General features: G+C 39.6%; 1 protein-coding gene across 1 annotated transcript in view; it reads left to right on the forward strand.

Moving 5' to 3' along the window:
- ntrk2b (neurotrophic tyrosine kinase, receptor, type 2b) overlaps nt 1–23,293 on the forward strand; it is a 55,850-nt gene that overhangs the window by 17,840 nt on the left and 14,717 nt on the right. Inside the window, exons 4-15 of the mRNA XM_057819900.1 lie at nt 188–256; nt 1,567–1,718; nt 1,858–1,994; nt 4,291–4,423; nt 6,924–7,247; nt 7,440–7,448; nt 13,239–13,273; nt 13,377–13,476; nt 13,791–13,979; nt 18,014–18,144; nt 19,754–19,926; nt 20,276–20,516. Coding sequence (XP_057675883.1) covers nt 188–256; nt 1,567–1,718; nt 1,858–1,994; nt 4,291–4,423; nt 6,924–7,247; nt 7,440–7,448; nt 13,239–13,273; nt 13,377–13,476; nt 13,791–13,979; nt 18,014–18,144; nt 19,754–19,926; nt 20,276–20,516 — 1,693 coding nt within the window. The remainder of the gene's footprint in view (nt 1–187; nt 257–1,566; nt 1,719–1,857; nt 1,995–4,290; nt 4,424–6,923; nt 7,248–7,439; nt 7,449–13,238; nt 13,274–13,376; nt 13,477–13,790; nt 13,980–18,013; nt 18,145–19,753; nt 19,927–20,275; nt 20,517–23,293) is intronic.

Below are 23,293 nucleotides of genomic sequence, written 5' to 3' on the forward strand. Positions count from 1 at the left end.
GAGGTACCACTGTACTGCTATTATTATATGTACATACATATATATGTATGTACATACATACATATATATATATATATATGTATATATATATATATATATATATAGACACTACTTACACTAGATAGCATTAATGTACTGTACTGCTTCATACAAGTGGCCTAATGGATTTTATTTTTTATTTTTTAAGGAATTTGCGAGACAACAATCTGTCGCAGCTGTCATGGAGGACCTTTCAGAACTACAACATCTCCTATTCGTAAGCCCTGCTTTACAAACGCTAGCTGCCTGTTTTGCAGCTCACGTTAACCATAACTTTTTTGGTCCAGCGATTATAGAGGAATGCCTTTCAAGGAACTGCTTAACATCATAAAAAATCAAATACATACCATGTATGTGTACTAAATGAGATGGTTATTATTGCTTTAATACTAATGGGTTATTGTATCGATAATTTCACAGCTACTGTATGTATCATTGCTAGCCGACGTGGACTGCTTTCACTAACAGCAAGACTATTTTCAGTAAAGAGCTGGAAATAGGACCCATTCTGCACAGAAAACCAGAGTTGCGTGCAAGGGATAAGTTTCATCAGTGACAGTGACTCTTTTCCAACGTGTAAGGGCATTACAATAACTTACAACTGTATCCTGTGAAAAATGGAAAACTGTGGGTATGTAAACCCTTTAGGCAAGGTCATACATACAATACAGTACACACATAAACAGCCAGTTATCTCTTAATTCGCCAATATAATTAATTGTTTTCCACCTATACACAAAAATATACTATATTTTGGCACACTGAAATCAATGGCACACAAACCTTAGAATATGTTTGGGCATTACCTTGCTTTACTAAAAGATTGACAATAGTCAGGACATCGTACTATACTTTCTTTACCTTCCTCTGTCTCTGCTCCCTCTTTATGGGTACTTAGGCTAGGTTCAGACGGCAGGGCTTAATGCACGAATCTGATTTTTCGTGTTTTTCTGACTCGAGTGGGGCATTAACGTGACGGTCTGAATGGGACAGGTCGCATAGAAGTGGACTATTTCAAATACGATCTGGGTCACTTTCGTATGTGGTTTGAATCTGATCTTGACCACATATTTCCAGGATTTGGTAGCGGTCTAAACTGTCAAGTCTCCCAAAACAGAATTCATGCAGCAATTACGCCAGCAAAGAGCGAGAGCGGCAGGCAGCACAACAGCGATGTAGCCGTGCATTAGCGTTAGCGCCTAGCTTGAACTCGCCTTTTACGCAGGGGGCGGGCTTAACTTCAGTCATTAAAAAAAAGGTAAATGAAGAAAAGGATAAGCCTGATGATGCTCGGTTTTCTTTCTGTGCGCCAAATAACCAATATTTCAGTATTGCTTACACGGCTGAGTCGGGGCAAACTGACAGTCTTTCTGCAAATGAAGACGTTATCAACTAGCACTAACCTTTATCTGTTCCAGTCGATCACTATACTGGTTTTAACAGTTGAACAAATAAACTCGCATTAAGGCTCGCGCACCCCAGTTTGAGAGCCATTATCTACTAGCATGGCGCGTCTCATTTTTTTAGGCTCCTGCTATCCGGAAATCCTCTGGACTGCGTCTGTGAGAACCTCTGGATCAAACTGCGGAGCCAGGAAGAACCCGACAGCCAAGATCTGCAATGCAAGGACGAATACGGAGCAACAAAAGCCTTCGCCACGCTCACTCCACCTGACTGTGGTAATGTGAAACCGCGTTAGAATAAGCAACGCGGCATGAGCTTCCTGAAAGTCCATAGAGCGATCGATGGGGGGTTTACAGTTTCCCCACACACACCTCTCACTCGGTTACTTAAGACCGTCTCCTTGTTGTTCCGCAGTTGTCCCTCAAGTAGAGGTCACCCCCACGATGGTGACTGAGATGCAGGGCGGTGATGTCAAAGCATTGTGCAGTGCCTTGGGATCGCCATCTCCCGAGATTCTGTGGAACCTGGACATAATCTTCTCCCGCTTTGTGGTGAGCCAGTCTAATTCAATAAGCCAGTGGGCTCCATTGAAGATTCAAGTTAATTTCTCGATGGCTAAAATTAGGTCTAAGGTTTCATTCTCCAGGGTTTACAGTACAGCCCACCACAGGTCTATTTTTCAAGATCCGGCTTCGACCCGCCGATATTCAACACCGCATCATCTACCACATAGATATGATCCAGGAGCCAACCTGAAACCCACTGAAGCTTTTAGTGATTTAAAATAAAACATCTTCAAAGCTTTGAGTGTACTGTTTACAAGGGTGCATCAACTCTTAAAAAAACGGGTAAGCTGGGGAAAGCTGTTCTATGACATCAAATAAAGACACAGTAGCTATATACTTAATGAAGTCGCTGCCAATTACAGATGGATTCAACATCTATCGCCGTCAACAGCAGCGAATAAATAACTGACTTTCGTTTAGGACAGGCGTGCACCAACTCGGTTGAGGTTTAGAAGAGGTTTTTGACTCAAACATTTTTGGAAAGCTGCTCTGTGATGTAAAATCGATGAAGATTTATGCTAAATTAGGTTTATCTTGGGTTTGGGAGTCAATTGTGGTACTGGATATAGGGTTTACTCAACTCAGTCTGGGTGTTGAACAGCGTGACATACTGACATAAATACTCAGCAGGGCATCTAACAGTGTCTAAATCCACAAGTAAAAATAGTCCAGGCTAATTTGCCCTACTTTAAAATGGGGCCTTGCTGTTAAAAAAAAAAAAAAGTTTAAAAAGACACAACTGTCATCAATTCAACATAGCGACAAGTTAAACAAGCTTTTTCTTGCATACATTCTTTAATTTCAAAGTGTTGAAATATAAAATGGTTAGCATTTTAGCTGAGCCTAGGGCACAATGGCCACTCTAAGCTATCATCTAAGCGATCTTTTTTTTTTTGCTTCGTATTCATAGACACCAGGGCATCAATGCTTTGTTTACAGGTTGACCTAATAACGAGGGAACTCAAGAGAGTTAGCATTTTAGCCCAACCACTGTATTAGCTAAGGGCTGTTCGGTCCCTGTACGACCGGTGTCAGAGTTTGGTCCGCATTGCCGGTAGTAAGTCGAATTCATTCCCAGTGAGGGTTGGACTCCTCCAAGGCTGCCCTTTGTTACTGCTTCTGTTCATAATTTTTATGGACAGAATTTCTAGGCACAGCCGAAGCGTTGAAGGTGTCCAGTTTGGTGGCCTCAGCATTGCATCTCTGCTTCTTGCAGATGATGTGGTGCTGTTGGCTTCATCAAGCCGTGACCTCCAACTCTCACTGGAGTAGTTCACAGCTGAGTGTGAAGCGGTTGGGATCAAGATCAGCACCTCCAAATCCGAGACCATGATCCTCAGCCGGAAAATGGTGGCGTGCCCTCTCCGGGTTGGGGATGAGATCCTGCCCCAAGTGGAGGAGTTCAAGTATCTTGGGGTTTTGTTCACGAGTGAGGGTAGGAGGAAGCGGGAGATCAACAGGCGGATCGGTGCAGCGTCTGCTGTGATGCGGACTCTGCGCTGGTCCATAGTGGTGAAGAAGGAGCTGAGCCCAAAGGCGAAGCTCTCGATTTAGCAGTCGATCTACGTTCCTACCTTCACAGGCCATGACCGAAAGAACAAGATCGCGGATACAGGCGGCTCTCCCTTAGAGAAAGAGTGAGAAGCTAGGTCATCCGGGAGGGACTAGGTGTCGAGCCGCTATTTTCCTGCGTTGAGAGGAGCCAGTTGAGGTAGCTCGGGTATCTGGTTCGGATGCCTCCTGGACGCCTCCCTGGAGAGGTGTTCCGGCCATGTCCCACTGGCGGGAGGCCCCGGGGACGACCCGGGTCACGCTGGAGAGACCATGTCTCTCGGCTGGCCTGGGAATGCCTTGGGATCCCCTCTGGTTGAGCTGCTTGAAGTGGCTGGGGGGAGGGAAGTCTTGGCTTCCCTGCTAAAGCTGTTGCCCACACGACCTGACCCTGGATTAGGCAGCAGATGATGGATGGGTGGATGGCACTGTATTGCCCCTTGTAACTTCTTGGAGAAAAAAAAATTAGAACAGAATATAATCAAGAGGCTGTGCAGGCGCCAATGTCAACCACGGCGTTCTTTTGAGGGTCCAAATGAAAACAAAATGACCAATAGGTTAACCAAATTAATAAATGACTAAATAAGTACACCAGTGTTACTCTGTATCCCTACTGACTCAAGTATTCTTCATCCCTCTTACTATGGAATTCGCAAAATAAATCCATGACAAACACTGTCTCCTGGATTCTCTAACACCCGTTAGCCACCATAATATGCTATGTGTCCAGATTGACGCCATGGAGACAGAGAGCAGGCTCACCCTGTCTGACCTTTCACCCGAGGACAATGGAAAGGTGATTACATGCACTGCAGAGAACATGGTGGGTCAGACGGAGGCCACGCTGCAACTCAACATCCTCTGTAAGCACACACTAACTCACTGTCATATACTGTATATCCTTACAATTGTTGTTGTTTTGTTTCCAAGCGGAAGCAGAAGCGCTGCTCACTTTGTTTCCATTATTGCATCTGCTGATCTTATTGACTTGTTGGTGTGGTTTCCTATCCGTGACTCTTCCCTTTGTGAAGCCTTGCCGTCCTCTGCTTCCGCGTCTCCTCTCCAACGCTTCACCGTGGGGATGTTTTTTGCTATGCTTAGTGAAAAAAAACTTGTAGCGAAAACGAATGCTTGTCTCGATGTAGTTTTTCACGAGATCGCCACGTTTTCCTCTGAAACGCAATAGCGCAAATGGCACTGCTAGTGATCTAACTATTCTGTCATTTGACCAAGGTAGAGCAATCTGTGTAAACAGGGTAAATGGCTTGAATGATGTTCTTCATAAACGTGTGTCATGTTAGTCCAAAAGTAAATTGTTTCCAAGGGAGACTGAATGCTCGCTCTGATCTATATTTCAACTAATCGGATTGAAAAAATAGAGGTGTGGAAACTCATAGTTAACATGTTCATTGGAATACTGACTTTTTAGTTGCCCAATGGCCATAGACGTGCTCTTTTGAAAGTGAAACGAATAGCCGACTGTACAGTAGAGCTAAAGAGAACCAAAACAAAAAATTTTAACATACCTGTGAAAAAATACCTTACACAAAAACAGATAATGGAAGTTTGGTTGTCAGTCTCATCCTTTTGGATTGACTACTCTGTCTTTAGGCAGTCATCTAGTTCTAGGCAGTGAAATTTTGCCATTCAGAAATACCCATTATTTACAAAACATTAAAAAGAAATGTTCGATACTCAGTAACAATAATAGTTCTAACTAATGATTCTTCCTATGTTTAACTCTATACTCTGGAAACACACATAACATAGCTACTATCAGCTAATGGTAGGTAAAGTTTCCCCGCTAGTGTTCTGGTACATGCTGCAACTCTTTACACTTACAGCGTGGGTTGGATTCGAAGTCAGTACCGCTATACATAGCCACAGACAGTCCATGCCGGGATACTTGGGAAGTAGTTGCAGTAAGTGCTCAGATACAAAAACAACTGACTACTCTGCGACGACCCCTTACGTAACGTGACGAGCCAAAAAGTCACAACAACAACTCAATGGCATGATTTCCGTTCTTAGACAAAGTTAAAGTGCCTGTGACAAGATTTTTAAGAAGTCTTCAATAGCATTATTATGTGAAATAAAATCATATTTTGAGACTTTTCGACAACAACAATTTGGCAAAGCGCAGATGACGCGAAATGAGTTTTTTAATCTGCCGTTTAGCCCCGCCTGTCATTATAGCGCTCTAGCGTCCACAGCTGGATGATGGTCACGATTTCAGCTGATTTAGAATTCAGCCCATTGAGGGTGAAAATTCAGAATGAGGAAAATGCGACAGACAGCAAAATGTCATCATTGTTTTAATCTGTCTGCTCCAGTATTTTTACAGGATTTTCTTTTTATTTAAGTATTTTTCCGCAATTGCTAAATGAATGGTATGGTCATGACAAATAACAGTCTAGTGGTAAATGGAATATGAAATATTAAAAATGCATTTATTCAGTACGACAGGGCAAAATTACTGCATATTGGTCAAAACTGCCGACTTCTTGCACCTCCTGAACGATATTTCATGCCACCAGCGTTAGTCCGGCTTTTGTCAATTTCCCGCCCCGGCTTCGAAGACGGAGTGTGTAAACAAAACAGGAGGCGTGACAGCGAGCCGACATGCTAATCCCAACCGAGAGGCTTTTCCAAGTCTTTTTCACGCCTTTTGAAAATAAAAAATTACACAGAACTACCCTGACTCATGTCACACACTGCTGCGGGGTTGATTGTCTTCACCGATCGGCCAGTCCCCCGCGACGAGCAAGTTACGGCTCGTCGTTCTGCAGCGACCGCGATGAACAAGGATCTTTTGGAAATCCAAAAAGCCTCACACCACTCTCTCTGGTGTAGCAACAAAAGCCTGCAGCACATTGGGCTGGCATGATGCACACAAAAAAAAAAAAATCCGCATAATCAGCTGAATCCGCAGTCCTTCTGCATGCTATATGGTAACGGCTGTTTTGTGAAGATAATCTCTACCACTGATGTCACATTCGCCTTCTTCCTCAAACCGAGACCGGAGCCGGAAGTCACTCATTTTCATGGCTTCCACACGCATCCAAGTAGTCCATTTCATTCAGGAGCATAAAATAACACGCGTAACATGAAATAAACATTTTTGGTGTCACAGGCTCTTTAACATTTGTACTACTTTGCATTCCCTAAAAGCTAATCTTAGCAGGTGCTAACGTTGGTCTCCACTCCAGTTGTATTGTTTGTCTCCATATTCAACATTCCCGAAACAACATGTCCTCTCAGCCTTTCAATGTTGTTTTTCCTCCGGAACACTCCTCGCTCCCTCCCTTGGTCGTTGAATTGCCAACCACTTCCCATTCCCCGTGCGACCGGTCGCCCCATCAGTCGCGCCCACCATCCAGCAGCTGCTGGAACCGGAGAAGGACCACCACTGGTGCATCCCCTTCAGCATGACGGGCAACCCCAGGCCAGAGCTGAAGTGGTACTTTGAAAACGAGATGCTGGAGGAGCATGACTACATCCGGACCACTTACCACAAGACCACCAAGAGCGAATATCACGGCTGCCTGCAACTGGTCAACCCTACGCACATCCACAACGGCATCTACCGGCTGGTGGCCAAGAACCAATATGGCCATGACGAAAAGATGGTGGCGGCGCAGTTCATCGACCCACCGGACGACCACACAGGTGTGCCCATATTGCCATGTTTTTCTGTTTTGACTTCTCCTTATACACTCAATAACTAATTTCCATTTTGGCTCTCCTCCTGTAGATGATCCTTACTACTACTGTAAGTTACCAACCACACTGGCTGTGAATTTACAGTATTGTATGAGTGTTTTGAATTAACAATGTGGTATATTCCACCTCTGCTGCTGCCCATCTTCACCTGTCCAGACACCACTGGTAGGACATTTTTTTAATCATTGTACTGGTGCATTGTAGCCACATTATGCAACTTTGTTAAAGAGAAAGGCCTCGTCTAGTGCAAATGACGTTCATGCTCAAAGTATTTACCGTATTGGCCCGAATATAAGACGGCCCTGATTATAAGACGACCCCCTCTTTTTCAAGACTCAAGTTTTTAAAAAAGGACTTTTTGAACACCAAATTAATTTTTATACAGAAAATAATTACAATACATCTGACACAAATGATTATAAGGTTATATTTGAGAGAAAAAGCATGTTATTTTGCGTCATTCAAATCTAACAGCTAACAATTAGCGTTGTTAGCAGAGGTGGTTACATTTACTCCCTTACACTTACTTGAGTAACTTTTTGAGAGAAATGTACTCCTAAGAGTGCCTCATTCAAATCTTAATATCTGAACATTTAAATATGTAAACTAAAGTGCAATCACATTCGTAAATGAATGGCTTCTGGTTTTTGAAATGTAAATAAACCAATCTATTGTGATAAAACAACAAAATTGCAATAACTGCATTAACCATCAAAGTGAAGTCTAACTGTAACCGTAGTCTTGAAACAAATCTGAATAAGGAAAAACATTGCAATAAAATTTATGCAAACTGGTTAAACTTGAGAGTAGCTGAGATCTGTCATGACAGAACATCGCTTCAATGGTATCTGGCGCCATCTAGCGTCGTGAATGGGTATAATGTCTAGGCTGCGAATATAAGACGACCCCCACTTTTAAAGTCTTATTTTAATGCAAAAAAACAGCGTCTTATATTCGGGCCAATACGGTTCATTACGGAAATTGCAAATTTCCTGGACCACGGATAATAGAGGAAATAATGTCTTAACACAAGAAAATTACACTGCTTACAGTCGAAGCCATTTTGAATTTCAATCAGAAATGATTTATTTTTTTATTCTTTATGCTTGCTGTATTATAGATTCTGGTTACATTAAAAAAATAAACATTTACCTCAGAGTTTTGTCGGTGCCTTAGCATAGCTAGCAATGAAGTGAAAGCTAATGCTTCTGGTTTGACTTCATTCTTCCATCTGCCAAAGATGATCGCTGACATAAACGGCAAATTTACTCCCTGCTCGGACGGTAAAATTACTTCGTAAACATCTCATTTGGTTTTTTTTTTTTTTTTTTTTTTACTTCTTCTGTCCTGCTTTCAAGTGCGTATTCTGACATGTTGCATGATAAAATCAATGAGTCTCGACTGTCATTTCCGCCCAAAAATTCAATGTCCACCACATGGACATAAGTACAGAATATTGCCTGTCATTTTCTATACTGTGACCTCATCAGGTATCACTCTGGTGAGGCAAACCACTAAAAAATTGATTTTAATACACAATTTTGATAGTTTTGGATCTTTGTGAGTTTTTACAATTTTTCATTTTGAAAAACCTTTAACATAGGCTTTATCAGTTGACGGGAAACGGGGCGCGGGGCTGCTCTGTATTGGTATATTTTCAAAAACGTAAAATTCAAATATTTTCAAAACCACAGCCGCTAGCGACTAAAACCAAAACAGGCACCTGCCTTAGGCATATGAGTCTGCATGAGCAGCGGTACCAAAAAAATCAAAGCAATTCTCTTATACCGATTAATTATTTTTTATGTAAGTATAACAAAAGTTAAAATGGCTATGAAATTCTCAGATTTTAAGCTAGATGCACAAAAATCACCAAATGAGATAATCACTTATACGTATTTTCAGCATCAATAGGTAATATTTAGCATATCATATACGTTTTTGCCCAAAATAGCGACTTTTTTTTTTTTTTTTTTTTTTTTGTGCAATTTTGACATATGTTTCCAACAGCTAATAAATCACTCAGTTTTCACATCAGAAACTTAATACTTGAGGAAAGCATGCGGAATCATCTTAATTTTACTCAACAAAAGCAAATTTAGCATTTTTCTAAATACAATCACAACTTATTTTGGTTGAATTCCGATGTCACTATTGCCTCAGCACGTCTTGCCGGCTATTTTGCCCTCGTCACTTATAGACTGAAACATTACATCAAATAAAACACATAATGCCGATTTTTTTTTTGTATGGACGTAGAAATGTCTAAATTACTAGTTTTTTGCCAAAAAACGGGCCGTTGGCCGAAAATTACCTAATTGTTTGATCGTTATGCTATTGTGTATGGATAAAAAACCCAACGCGACAGCCATCACAAAACAGAGCTTTTCAAGTTAAAAAGTTCTTGTAAATAAATGCGTAAATCCTGGAATTTCTATAGACAGGAATGTAAAACAGTCTATATCAGGGGTCAGCAACCCAAAATGTTGAAAGAGCCATATTGCACCAAAAACACAAAAACCAAATATGTCTGCAGCCGCAAATAATTAAAAGCCTTACATTAGCCTTATAATGAAGGTAACACATGCTGTATGTATCTGTATTAGCAATATTAGCTTTCTGTCAAAATGACTAAGTTGGCTAAAAATACATAATGACCCTTCATGATTTAATGTTTATTTTCCCTGCAGTGTATCCAACGCACCACGTGACTACTCTGTAGTATGATGCCACCTCAAGTTTATCTTCATTACAATACAAATGAATTGTTTCATTGCTTTTAGGAAATTAAAGAAATGCAATAGAGAAATCCGATTTTTTTATGTCATTTTTATTTTGAGGTTTCGAAAAACAACTAAATGGAACATGCATAACATGCGCCTTATCTGGGCATGTCTTTGAATTTCTGTATTATCCCGGTTTTGTTTTTGAAGTCTGCAAACAGGTGTTCTGATATGTTGATGAATGTCTCCTTCATGTATTCACTATCTGTGAACGGTTTTTCACCCTTTTTTATCTCGCGGATTGCAACAAAACTTGCGGCAGTAGTGGAGTTCGACGATGCAATCCACGTCTTAAAGCTATTTTTGCACTCCTCTAAGTTCTTCAGAAGTAATACAGTTGCACTTTTTCTCCCACTACCAACTGGGTACTCGGCTGTAAATGTAGCATGCCTTCCCTGGAAATATCTTTCCACATTACTCTTTATGTTATTTGACAACCTCTCGCTACAAACTAACCAGTCAGGCAAACCTTCCGCATTGGAAATGAATGCAAATGATTCGGTCCAATAAACATACAGTTGTGGTCAAAAGTTTACATACACTTGTGAAGAACATAATGTCATGGTTCTCTTGAGTTTCCAGTTATTTCTACAACTCTGACTTTTCTCTGATAGAGTGATTGGAACAGATACTTCTTTGTCACAAAAACATTCATGAAGTTTGGTTCTTTTATAACTTTTTTATGGGTGAACAGAAAAAAGTGATCAAATCTGCTGGGTCAAAAATATACATACAGCAGCGCTAATATTTGGTAACATGTCCCTTGGCCATTTTCACTTCAATTAGGCGCTTTTGGTAGCCATCCACAAGCTTCTGGCAAGCTTCTGGTTGAATCTTTGACCACTCCTCTTGACAGAATTGGTGCAGTTCAGTTACATTTGATGGCTTTCTGACATGGATTTGTTTCTTCAGCATTGTCCACAAGTTCTCAATGGGGTTTAAGTCAGGACTTTGGGAAGGCCATTCGAAAACCTTCATTCTAGCCTGATTTAGCCATTCCATTACCACTTTTGATGTGTGTTTGGGGTCATTGTCCTGTTGGAACACCCAACTGCGCCCAAGACCCAATCTTCGGGCTGATGACCTTAGGTTATCTTAAAGAATTTGAAGGTAATCCTCCTTCTTCATTATCCCATTTACTCTCTGTAAAGCACCAGTTCCATTGGCAGCAAAACAGCCCCACAGCATAATACTACCACCACCGTGCTTGACGGTAGGCATGGTGTACTTGGGGTTAAAGGCCTCACCTTTTCTCCTCCAAACATATTGCTGGGCATTGTGGCCAAACAGCTCGATTTTTGTTTCGTCTGACGACAGAACTTTCCTCCAGAAGGTCTTATCTTTGTCCATGTGATCAGCAGCAAACTTCAGTCGAGCCTTAAGGTGCCGCTTTTGGAGCAAGGGCTTCCTTGTGGCAAGGCAGCCTCTCAGTCCATGGAGATGCAAAACATGCTTGACTGTGGACACTGACACCTGTGTTCCAGCAGCTTCTAATTCTTGGCAGATCTGCTTTTTGGTGATTGTCGGTTGAGTCTTCACCCTCCTGACCAATTTTCTCTCAGCAGCAGGTGATAGCTTGCATTTTCTTCCTGATCGTGGCAGTGACAAAAACAGTGCCATGCACTTTATACTTACAAACAATTGTTTGCACTGTTGCTCTTGGGACCTGCAGCTGCTTTGAAATGGCTCCAAGTGACTTTCCTGACTTGTTCAAGTCAGTCATTCGCTTTTTCAGATCCATGTATGTATATTTTTGACCCAGCAGATTTGATCACTTTTTCTGTTAACCCATAATAAAGTCGTAAAAGGACCAAACTTCATGAATGTTTTTCGTGACAAAGAAGTATCTGTTCCAATCACTATCGGAGAAAAATCAGAGTTGTAGAAATAACTGGAAACTCAAGAGAGCCATGACATTATGTTCTTCACAAGTGTATGTAAACTTTTGACCACAACTGTAGAATCCTCTGTTCTCCTCAGTTATTTTTCTTTTTTTCACTTTCGGATCCATAGCACATCACACAGCCACCAGTTTGTTTACAATAGCCACCTGCCTAGCCACCCGCCCTGCTGACAGAAACGTGTCGCAGGCTATGACGCAAATCTTCGTTGACAGAAATGTTGAAATGTAATATTTATTCTAAACATTTTTACAGCATTAAAAACTATTAAGAATGCTTCTGTCATTTTTGTCTTCCTACAGAAACCATATTAAAACAAAAAATATATTTCCCTCCCCATCTTTTTCCATTTTCAAACATTTTTGAAAATGCTCCAGGGAGCCATTAGGGCAGCGCTAAAGACAAAGGTTGCCGACCCCTGGTCTAGATTCTTAGTTAAAAGCAGAAAAAAAAAACTAGCAATTATTATTCATTTTACGTAAATATTTCAAGCTAAAGTTATGCTATTTTTTTTTCCCATTCATTTCGGTCATCACAAAACAAAGAGCCTTAAGTTGAAAATTCTTGTAAATAAATGCACAAATCCCGGAATTCCTATAGAAATGAACGTAAAACAGTGTGGATTCTTGGTAATAAGGGGAAAAAAGGTGCAGTTATTGTTCATTTTACATAAATATTTCAAGCTAAAGTTACGCTAATTTTTTCCATTCATTTCATGTTTTCACGATGATTCAAAGTCCATGCATGGTGCTATTTTATATAATTACCTTGAATCCTCACCCAAATCACTCTTGGGACACTCCTGCCTGCTTGTGTGCACTAAAACATTCGTCCAGTTTCCACCTAAATCCGGTGTTAGAACGCTGCGTGTGCTTGAGCTATCGCAGTTAAAGCTGCCACGACGCTCTCCCTGGCCCTGCCCCCTACGGGAAGCCGTGGCGCAATGTCTGTAGGAGTCTCGTCAACTGTTCGTGAAGTCTATAACTTTAACAAGATTCAATTGTTTAATTTTGACTTTCTCGTTTTACATTGTTTTAAAATTGTTTTTGACATTATTTCCAAAATATAAATAACTAGCTTTTAGGTTTGAATGCAATGAGTCAGGGACAGTGTCAACATTTTCATTTCTTTGTATCAAAATGAATCATTCATTAGCTCCTTTTTTTAGGATTAAAATAACACTTTGGATATCACCGATGCCAACAAGTGTTGCTGTGGCAACACAATATACATGACACTAAATGACTTTTGATGTTTCTGCTCAATTTTAGACTCGCCGCTGCCACCAATGGACGACAGCATTGCTGTAAGTAAAAAACAAGTCATTGAGAAACGGTAGTTAGCTATCAGAAAGGTTTGGTCAAATGTTATATTTGTAAACATGTTCCATAAAGTTTCTCTTTTTGCAGGTTTATGTAGTGGTGGGAATCGCCGGTGTGGCTTTGATGGGCTGCGTTCTCATGGTGATCATTCTTAAATATGGAAGGACCTCCAAATTTGGAATTAAAGGTGAGTTAGCTCATCTTCCTCGATCAACATTTCATATTCAATGTACTCAATGTAAGATTAAGAAGTCTTAGACTGATTAATATGTTTCAGTCAGTAGAGTCTGGAGTCCTCTGATGCCAACCAGAAAAGGGCATCATCTTAAATAAAAAATAAAACAATTTTTTTTAAAAAGCTCATTTTATTTTGTTAAAAACCCACATTTTCTACATGGTCTTAAATTCTCAATCCAATTTTAAATGTGATTATCATATCTGTATGTACTTAGTTTCAATTAAATGACACACTCACTCTGCTCTCTGTTTCCGTGTTGCCAGGCTCCTCGTCGGTCATCAGCAACGACGATGACTCTGCCAGCCCCCTCCACCACGTCTCCAATGGTAACAACACGCCATCGTCCTCCGAGATGGCACCAGACGCTGTCATCATTGGTATGACCAAGATCCCAGTCATTGAAAATCCGCAGTACTTCGGCAACACGGGCAGCATGCTGAAACCAGACACGTGTGAGTTACCGCCTGATCTGGTTGTCCTCTACCTCGTCGGACAAATCCATTTAGGGGAGGTATAGATTCCGGATAAAGGTGATCAGGGAAAAAATGTGGAAATTTGGGCGTATGTTTGCATACAGACAGTAGGAACATACAGTGGTATGAAAAAGGATCTGAACCTTTTGGAATTTCTCACATTTCTCCATAAAATCAACATTAAATGTGATCTGACGTTTGTCAAAATCACACAGATGAAAATACAATGTCTGCTTTAACTAAAACCACCCAAACATTTATAGGTTTTCATATTTTTAATGAGGGTAGCATGCAAACAATGACAGAAGGGGGAAAAAATAAGTGAGCCCTCTGCCTAAGTAGCAATTGAAACCAATTTTTACCAAACATTTTAAGTCAGGTGTGTGCCCAATCACTGATTGGTGGTTTAAAGCTACCCTGCCCACTATAAAACACACACCTGGTAGGAAATGTCTTGATGAGAAGCCTTGTCCACCAAAGATGACGATCAGAGATTTCAGCACAGAATACACAGAGAGGTAAAAAAGAACCCAAGCGTGTCTGCTAAAGACTTACAGAAATCACCGGCACAGTCCAATATCCCTTTGCACACACCAACTATATGTAAAACTATGGCCAAGAATGGTGTTCATGGGAGGACTCCACGGAGGAAGCCAGTGCTGTCTAAAAAAACATTGTTGCTCGTTGAATGTTCACAAAAAAGCACTTGGACACGCCACAGAAGTTTTGGCAAAATATTTTGGTGACTGATGAAACCAAAGTTCAATTGTTTGGGAGTAACACACAACGTCATGTGTTGAGGAAAAATGGAACAGCTCACCAACATTAACACCTCATCCCCACCGTGAAGCATGGTGGAGGGAGCATCATGATTTGGGGCTGTTTTGCTACTTCAGGGCCTGGACAACTTGAAATCATTCATGGAAGAATGAATTCAAAAGTTTATCAGGATGTTTTGCAGGAAAACCTGGGACCGTCTGTCAGACAGTTGAAGCTAAAAAGCGGATGGATGCTGTAACAAGACAATGATCAAAAACACAGAAGTAAATCAACTTCAGAATGGTTTCAGTAGAACAAAATACATGTTCTGAAGTGGCCAAGTCAAAGTCCAGACTTGAACCCCGTTAAGATTCTGTGGCATGACCTAAAGACAGCAAATCATGCCAGACAACCCAGGAATCTGACTGAACTACAGCAGTTTTGTAGAGAAGAATAGGCCAAGATTAGTCCCGATCCATGTGCCAGATTGATCTGCAGCTACAGGAAGCGTCTGGTTGAAGTTATTGCTGCCAAACGTGATGGTTCACCTACTTATTTTCCCCCTTTTGTCATCGTTTGCATACTATCCTCATTAAAATTTGAAAACCTACAAATGTTTGGGTGGTTTTAAAGCACTGTTTCTTCATCTGTGTGATTTTGACAAAGATCAGATCACATTTGATGGTGATTTTATGCAGAAATGTGAAAAATTCCAAAAGGTTCAGATGCTTTTTCATCCCACTGTAAAACTACAAACTTTTGAGGATGGTCAAATTGTCCCCACTTTTAAGCAACCTTATTTGCATTACGTATATAATGAGTTTCGTTATATAGGTAATTCAGATTGTCTTCCTATATGTTTTAAGGATAAAATTGACTCTACCAATATTAAGTGAATTATTCTCATGGTGTTCAGACTTATATTTACCCCTTTTCATTTGCTGAATGTGCCGGTCCATTTTCTCCTCGCAAACGCACGTTTGATTTGCTGATGACTTGCATTGATTTAAAATGTATTATTTATTTTTTACATCATTTATTTTAAACTATTTTTACTTGCAGCCTATGCAGACATTTTTTCATATAATCATATATTAATTTTTTTGTTATACCGTGACTAAAACGTTTTACAACTTATACATTACTTGTTTATTTGGACAGACTATGGTGAGTGGTCTTAGACAAATGTTCATTTTTTTGCATTCCTAGATAGTTAAGACATACGCGGATATTAAGGGGAGATAGCAGGCCCCCCCATGGCCGGAGATGTCATTGCATGGAATTAACTTTCCAATATACTGCATATGATTTTAAAAATTAAGACTTTGCCGGTAAAATGTTGTCGAAAAAAGTTGTAAAGAAAAATAAATAAATAAATACAAAATAAATGAAATGAACAAATGAAACAATGAAAATATATTTTTATAATGGGTCAAATTATTTTTCAAACACATAATGTGACTAGCACATTAGAGACGGTCATTTGCTTTGCTTAGCCAAAATAACCACCTCAGGACAGAAGAGGCAAGGTGGATATACAGTACGTAATTTCTTTCAAACCTAAGCTTTTAAAAGCGTCAACTACTGAGTGAGAACCAAGGATTGAAGATTTGGACCATGAAACGCCAGAGAGCACCGCCAAAATGATGAGCGGAGTTTCAGTTTGCCCCACTAAAGACTAAAGATGTCAATTGTACAACAGAGCTACCATCGGGCGTAGCATATTCAATAGACAATAATAATTTATGTTCAAATATTGCACTTTAAATTTGCTAATAAAATTCAGACATTTATTCTGGAAGTTTTCAAAATGTTTAGTAGTTTTTGAAAACAAAGATTTGAATCGAACGGTGTGTCACCTGACCATTACACGTGAAAGTTAGCATAAGTCAATACAGATTTATTTTGCACTTAATTAGGTTCATATTTGTGACAAATGTAGCCCTGACCCCTATTCACCCGATATTTTTGGTCCTATTAATGTCCCGTCCACAGTAAATACTGTAATGCTGGCTATATAAGTATAACACCCTTTACCATTTATGCTGTTATTAAAGATGTCCCGATCGATCGCGTCCGATCATGTCATTTTCAAAGTATCGGAATCGGCAAAACAAATATCGAACGTGCCTTTTTTTTAATATATAAGTATTTTTCAATTAAATCGTCTTCTATTTGTATTTAACGTCACAGACAAAAAACCTTACACTCATCCAGAGTCTTTAGTTTTGGCTTAAAGTAGGGCTATCAAATTTATCGCGTTAACGGCGGTATTTTTTTATTTTTTTTTTAATTAATCACGTTATTATATTTAAAGCAATTAACGCATGCACTGCACAATGTTCTCACGCATTGTCGCGTTCAAATTATAATGGAGCCGTTTTACCGATATATAGAGCTAAAAGGCAGCGTAATATGAGTAAAGTGAATTTTGCAGTCTTTGGAGCATTTTTTTAATTGGCTAAAGCCTTACAATCCCTCTCTCAACAATTAGAAATATCGTGGAGAGCAATGTGGGGAAGCAAGGTAGAAGTTGATCTTTTTTTCTTAACACCCTATGTTATTTCCCCACGCAGAGAAGATATATCAATTGGTGCCACTACGCACAGTCATGGTTCCACTTCCCATCATGCATTTGGCCAGACAGTTAAATGGCTACAGTATAATTTACTGAAAGCTCAACAAATACACTAGATGGCAATATTTAGTCACAATCTACAAAGTCACATTTATCCTTTAAGAATTACAAGTCTTTCTATCCGTGGATCCCTCTCACAGAAAGAATGTTAATAATGTAAATGCCATCTTGAGGATTTATTGTCATGATAAACAAATACAGTACTTATGTACTGTATGTTGAATGTATATATTCGTCCGAGTTTTATTCATTTTTTTTCTTAATGCATTGCCAAAATGTATATGAAAAATTATCGGGAATGATTGGAATTGAATCGGGAGCAAAAAAAAAAAGCAATCGGATCGGGAAATATCGGGATCGGCAGATACTCAAACTAAAACGATCGGGATCGAATCAGGAGCAAAAAAAAACATGATCGGAACAACCCTAGCTGTTATATCTTCCCTACAAATGTTGAGACAAAACCTACGCCTTTGCCCACAATCTAGTGGAATCACACCCAAAATAAACAGGAAACAAACCAAAATACAATAAAAACAGTACTTTTTTGTTATTACAATAAAGGGTTATTACTGTACTATTAATATATTTTGTACGTCGTGTGGTCTGCCTGCAGTTGTGCAGCACATCAAGAGACACAACATCGTGCTGAAGCGTGAGCTGGGCGAGGGCGCCTTCGGCAAGGTCTTCCTGGCCGAGTGCTACAACCTGACACCAAGCCACGACAAGATCCACGTGGCCGTCAAGGTATGAGAATCGTCTCAGAGGTATCCATCTATAGGGGAGAACGGGGTTGGTTGCCACACACTCGATTACCATAGGGCGATGCTGCACAACATCAGTATATTTACATAATTAAAACGTAATGTCAAATTCCAAATTCTAAAGTCTTCACTGTTCTTTTTGTGGGATCTTACACAATAAAGTGTTATCATTAAAAAAAAATATGAAGTAAAAGCAATATATACAGTATATGTTTAGTAATTAGATTAGTTTTTAGCCAAAAACCTGAGTGTTGAATACCTCAAAATTAATTTTCAAAGGGATCCACGGATAGAAAGACTTGTAGTTCTTAAAAGAAACATTATTATGAGTTGAAATAATTCGACAGTGAAACCACTCGATGTTTTCGTTTTTATACAATTTGTAAAATTAGTTTAAACTAGTAGGTCGCCATTGTTGTTGACGTCGCAGGGCGGAGACGTCACATGGTCAGGCTACCGGGCTTCCAGAGTATGACTCTAGCGACATAAATATGTCATCTGTTCAACCCTTTCAATTTGAACCCGAGAGGAACATTATTGAGCATAACAGCACTGTCAATATTTCACAAAACCAACAGCAAAAGCAAAATGAACAGGAAAGACGGGATGAGACAAGCAGAGTAGGGGGAAAAAACAGTTCTTCCAAAATGTGTTACACCAGTGAAACATCTACAAGAGGCGACTTTGACACCCAAAGTACTACTGTATTTTGTTTAGATGCATACAGACAGAACATACTAAAGATGCCTTAAGAAAATACCTAAACGTGGTAATATCAGATAAGTGTGGTTTAAATAACCTACGTGACTAATTTGGTCAACAGATCAACAATCTGCTTTAAAGCTACCACAAGAAAACACTGCTTAAAAGTATGAGAGGGGAAACACATGCAAAAAGTATTTTGAGGCAATGAAAAGGTAATAAAAGACTCCATTTTTACTTGCCACTTTCAACCGCTGACCGTTAAAGAAGGAATTGAAGTAACTCAGTAGTATTCGTCGAGTTACAGTGACAATTCTATGTCATCACCCCGAGCGTCCATAAAACATGACGCCCCCCGCAGGTCAAAACATGTACTAAATAATATATTTTTAAATCAATGGCAATATTTTATGTGTTTCTAATATATTTTAGTAAAAGAGAACAACTGTGGCTTATTAGAGCCTACAAGTCTTTAAGTTCAAGGTTCCCTTTAAGTGCAATGAGTTGTTTTTTCACAATAACCTGAAAAATCTATGTGTTATCAAAATAAAGTATCACATTTAAACCTGTTCTAATGTAACAGCAAGATTCTAACGTATTCTTGTTATTATTGGTTCTTTATATAAAAATAAAACATTTGAGAAGATCACTTTTAAAGAAAATCACATTTAAAAAACAAGTGACATCCAACTTCGTAATGTCCCCATGTGTCAGGATGTCTGACTGATAATAAATTACTGTAATTTAAAAACAAAAACAACTGAAAACAAAAGTGTCAAACCCAACCCAAGAAATTAAGCTTTCCTGTAGTAATTGATGGACTATTCTAAGACAACCAACTCCGTTCTCCCTCTAAACTTAATGGATTCTGGCTCGTGTGTGTGCGGCAGACCCTGAAGGAGGCCAGCGAGAGTGGGCGTGCCGACTTCTACCGGGAAGCTGAGCTGCTAACCAACCTGCAGCACGAACATATCGTCACCTTTTATGGCGTGTGCGTGGACAGCGACCCTCTCATCATGGTCTTTGAGTACATGAAGCACGGAGACCTCAACAAGTTCCTCAGGTACGACTGCATTGGTACCTTTAGTCAAACTTTCACACTTTCGCAACTTCTTTCCTTGTGATTACCTTTTAACGTTGTCAGTGTTTACAAAAACATGTACAATTCTTCCTGCACGTTTGGACCTATTATTAATGACTAGGGGTCTAACAAGACATTGATCTGGATCAAAAAGTCGATTGGTTAAACAAGAATCAGATTAGATATAATGAGACGCCGTTGAACTGAAATGGGATTTGTGGGAGACTTTATGATACTGTATAAGCCAATATCATTTTGAGCAAAGAGCTTTCCACTCCTATTAATGAATATTTAATTCTGTCGTTTACCCCTCAACGCTGGTTGCACGCAGGTCCCACGGTCCAGACGCGGTGCTGATGGCGGACGGGCAGCACAGCATCCTGGTGGAGCTGACGCAGTCGCAAATGCTGCACATTGCGCAGCAGATCGCAGCCGGCATGGTCTATCTGGCGTCACAGCACTTTGTGCACAGAGACCTGGCCACGAGGAACTGCCTGGTGGGCGAGAACCTGCTGGTCAAAATCGGAGACTTTGGCATGTCCAGAGACGTCTACAGCACCGACTATTACAGAGTTAGTACATTTTAATTTCCATGCCTCTTAAACAAAAATAACATATTCTGCATACATGGGTGAGTAGCTAGGGTAATGAAGGCCAAGAGTGCAAAACATTGAGTCGTTCTACATTTTTTGGATTATAACGACCACTTAAATCATTAAAAAAGCATCAAAAATTAAATTAATTAAAGTATCAAAAGGTATTAAGCAGTGATTGTCCTCTGGCACCACACAGCAAAAACACCTCCCTAAAACTAGTTAAATTCCCTTGTTTTCAGTGTAAATCTACTAGAAATAAGTGAAATTATCTGCCGGTGCTTCAAGACAATTTTACTCAGATTTCTTGAAATAAGAAAAATAGCTGCTGAAAATAATCTTAACGGTCTTTTTTTAAGCAATAAATTAGTATATTTCATCTTTAAAAAAGCTTTAAAATGTTGAAATGTTCTTAATTCAAGAATAGATATTGTTCAAACCATTATTTGAAAGCAGATTTTTTTGATTTAGGTCAAAAATTACCATTTTTTTTTTTTTTTTTTTTTAGATGTATAGGGTTAATATTAAATAGTAATATTTGCTTAAAGTAAGCGGAATAATCTGACGCATTAATCTGTTAACACTCTAACACACAAGATGGAGAAAATTTATTTGACTAAATTAAAGAAAAATAATCTGATTAAGACTAGGGTTGTTCCGATCATGTTTTTTCGCTCCCGATCTGATCCCGATCGTTTTAGTTTGAGTATCTGCCGATCCCGATATTTCCCGATCCGATTGCTTTTTTTTTTTTGCTCCCGATTCAATTCCAATCTTTCCCGATAATTTTTCCCGATCATATACATTTTGGCAATGCATTAAGAAAAAAATGAATAAAACTCGGACGAATATATACATTCAACATATTGTATTGTACTGTATTTGTTTATTATGACAATAAATCCTCAAGATGGCATTTACATTATTAACATTCTTTCTGTGAGAGGGATCCACGGATAGAAAGACTTGTAATTCTTAAAGGATAAATGTGACTTTGTAGATTGTGACTAAATATTGCCATCTAGTGTATTTGTTAAGCTTTTAGTAAATGATACTGCAGCCATTTAACTTCTGCCCAAATGCATGATGGGAAGTGCAACCATGACTGTGCGTAGGGGCACCAATTGATATATCTTCTCTGCGTTGGGAACGAACATAGGGTGTTAAGAAAATGATCAACTACTACCTTTCTTCACCACATTGCCTCCCACATTATTTTTAATTGCTGAGAGAGGTATTGTAAGGCTTTAGCCACATAAAAAATGGCTCCAAAGGCTGTCAAAATTCTCTCTACTCATTATACGCTGCCTTTTAGCGCTATCTATAGGTAAAACAGTGTCTTTATTGATTGAACGCGACAATGCATGAGTGGGTCGTGCAGCGCATGCGTTAATTATTTAGCGTGATTAATTTAAAAAAATTCATTACCGCCATTAACGCAATAAATTTGATAGTCCTACTTTAAGACAAAACTACTCTGGATGAGTGTAATACATTTTGTCTGTAACGTTAAATACAATTAGAAAACGATTTAAATAAAAAAAATATATATATATATATTTAAAAAAGGCATGTCCGATATTTTTTTGCCGGTTCCGATACTTTGAAAATGACGTGATCGCTCGATCGGGACATCTTTAATTAAAACGTTATAAATTTGCAGTGCAGAAGCTATGAGGGATTGTACATCCTTTAGGTCAGCATCCACGACAACCAAACACATCTCGCTGTGTCCAAATTAGATATGACGCCCCCTAGATGCAATGTTTGCATTTTATCTAATAACCGTCTTTGATATTTTTTAAAATGGTTTATGAATGACCTCTCATCTCTGAAACTTTCACTTAAAGATTTGGATCCTAAAAGTTATGCTTTATAATGTTTTCATGAGCGGACCCTTCAAAAGCATTGAGTTAATATATATAATAAAACCACCAAAATGTCTTTTTTTTCAGGTCTAAGCAGTTTCAAAATGTTGTCTGTCAGATCGTAGTTATAAGACTGCTTTGCCGCTATCTTGTGACATCAATAGTTAATCACAAATCTTTTCACGTAGGCAATTACTAATGGATTAAGGCATAATGCTGTCAATTACACATTCCCTTACTCATTATATGATATTTTTGCAATACAAATGGCAAAAGTGGTTAATGCCATCTAGTGGAAGACCATATTCTGTAACAGCTTTTCCTTTCACTCTCAATCCTGGAGTAGATAAAAAAAAGATACACCATGTGGTAAGTCAATAATATCCTGACTGTCAATCCATCCATTTGCTCCCGATTATCCGAGGTCGGATCGTAGGGGCAGCAGCTTCAGCAGGGAAGCCCAGACTTCCCTCACCCAGCCAAATCATCCACCTCCTCTTGGGGGATCCTAAGGCGCTCCCAGTCTCCTAACATGTCCTGGGTCGGCCCCATGGCCTCCCCACAGTGGTACATTCCCGGAACACCTCACCAGGGAGGCATCCTAATCAGATGCCCGAGCCACCCCATCTGGCTCTTCTCGATGCGGAGGAGCAGTAGCTCTACTCTTAGCCCCACCTGGATGACCGAGCTTCTCACCTCATCTCTAAGGGAGAGCCCGGACAGCCTACGGAGGAAAGTCATTTTGTCACTTGTATCCAGGATCTTATTCTTTTGGTCACGACCCACAGCTCAAGACCATAGGTTAGGGTAGGAACGTAGATCGACCGGTAAACAGGGAGCTTCGCCTTTAGGGTCAGCTCTCCCTTCACCATGACAGAACGATGCAGA

This window comes from Corythoichthys intestinalis, chromosome 17, assembly GCF_030265065.1.
Source record: "Corythoichthys intestinalis isolate RoL2023-P3 chromosome 17, ASM3026506v1, whole genome shotgun sequence".
Taxonomy (NCBI): domain Eukaryota; kingdom Metazoa; phylum Chordata; class Actinopteri; order Syngnathiformes; family Syngnathidae; genus Corythoichthys; species Corythoichthys intestinalis.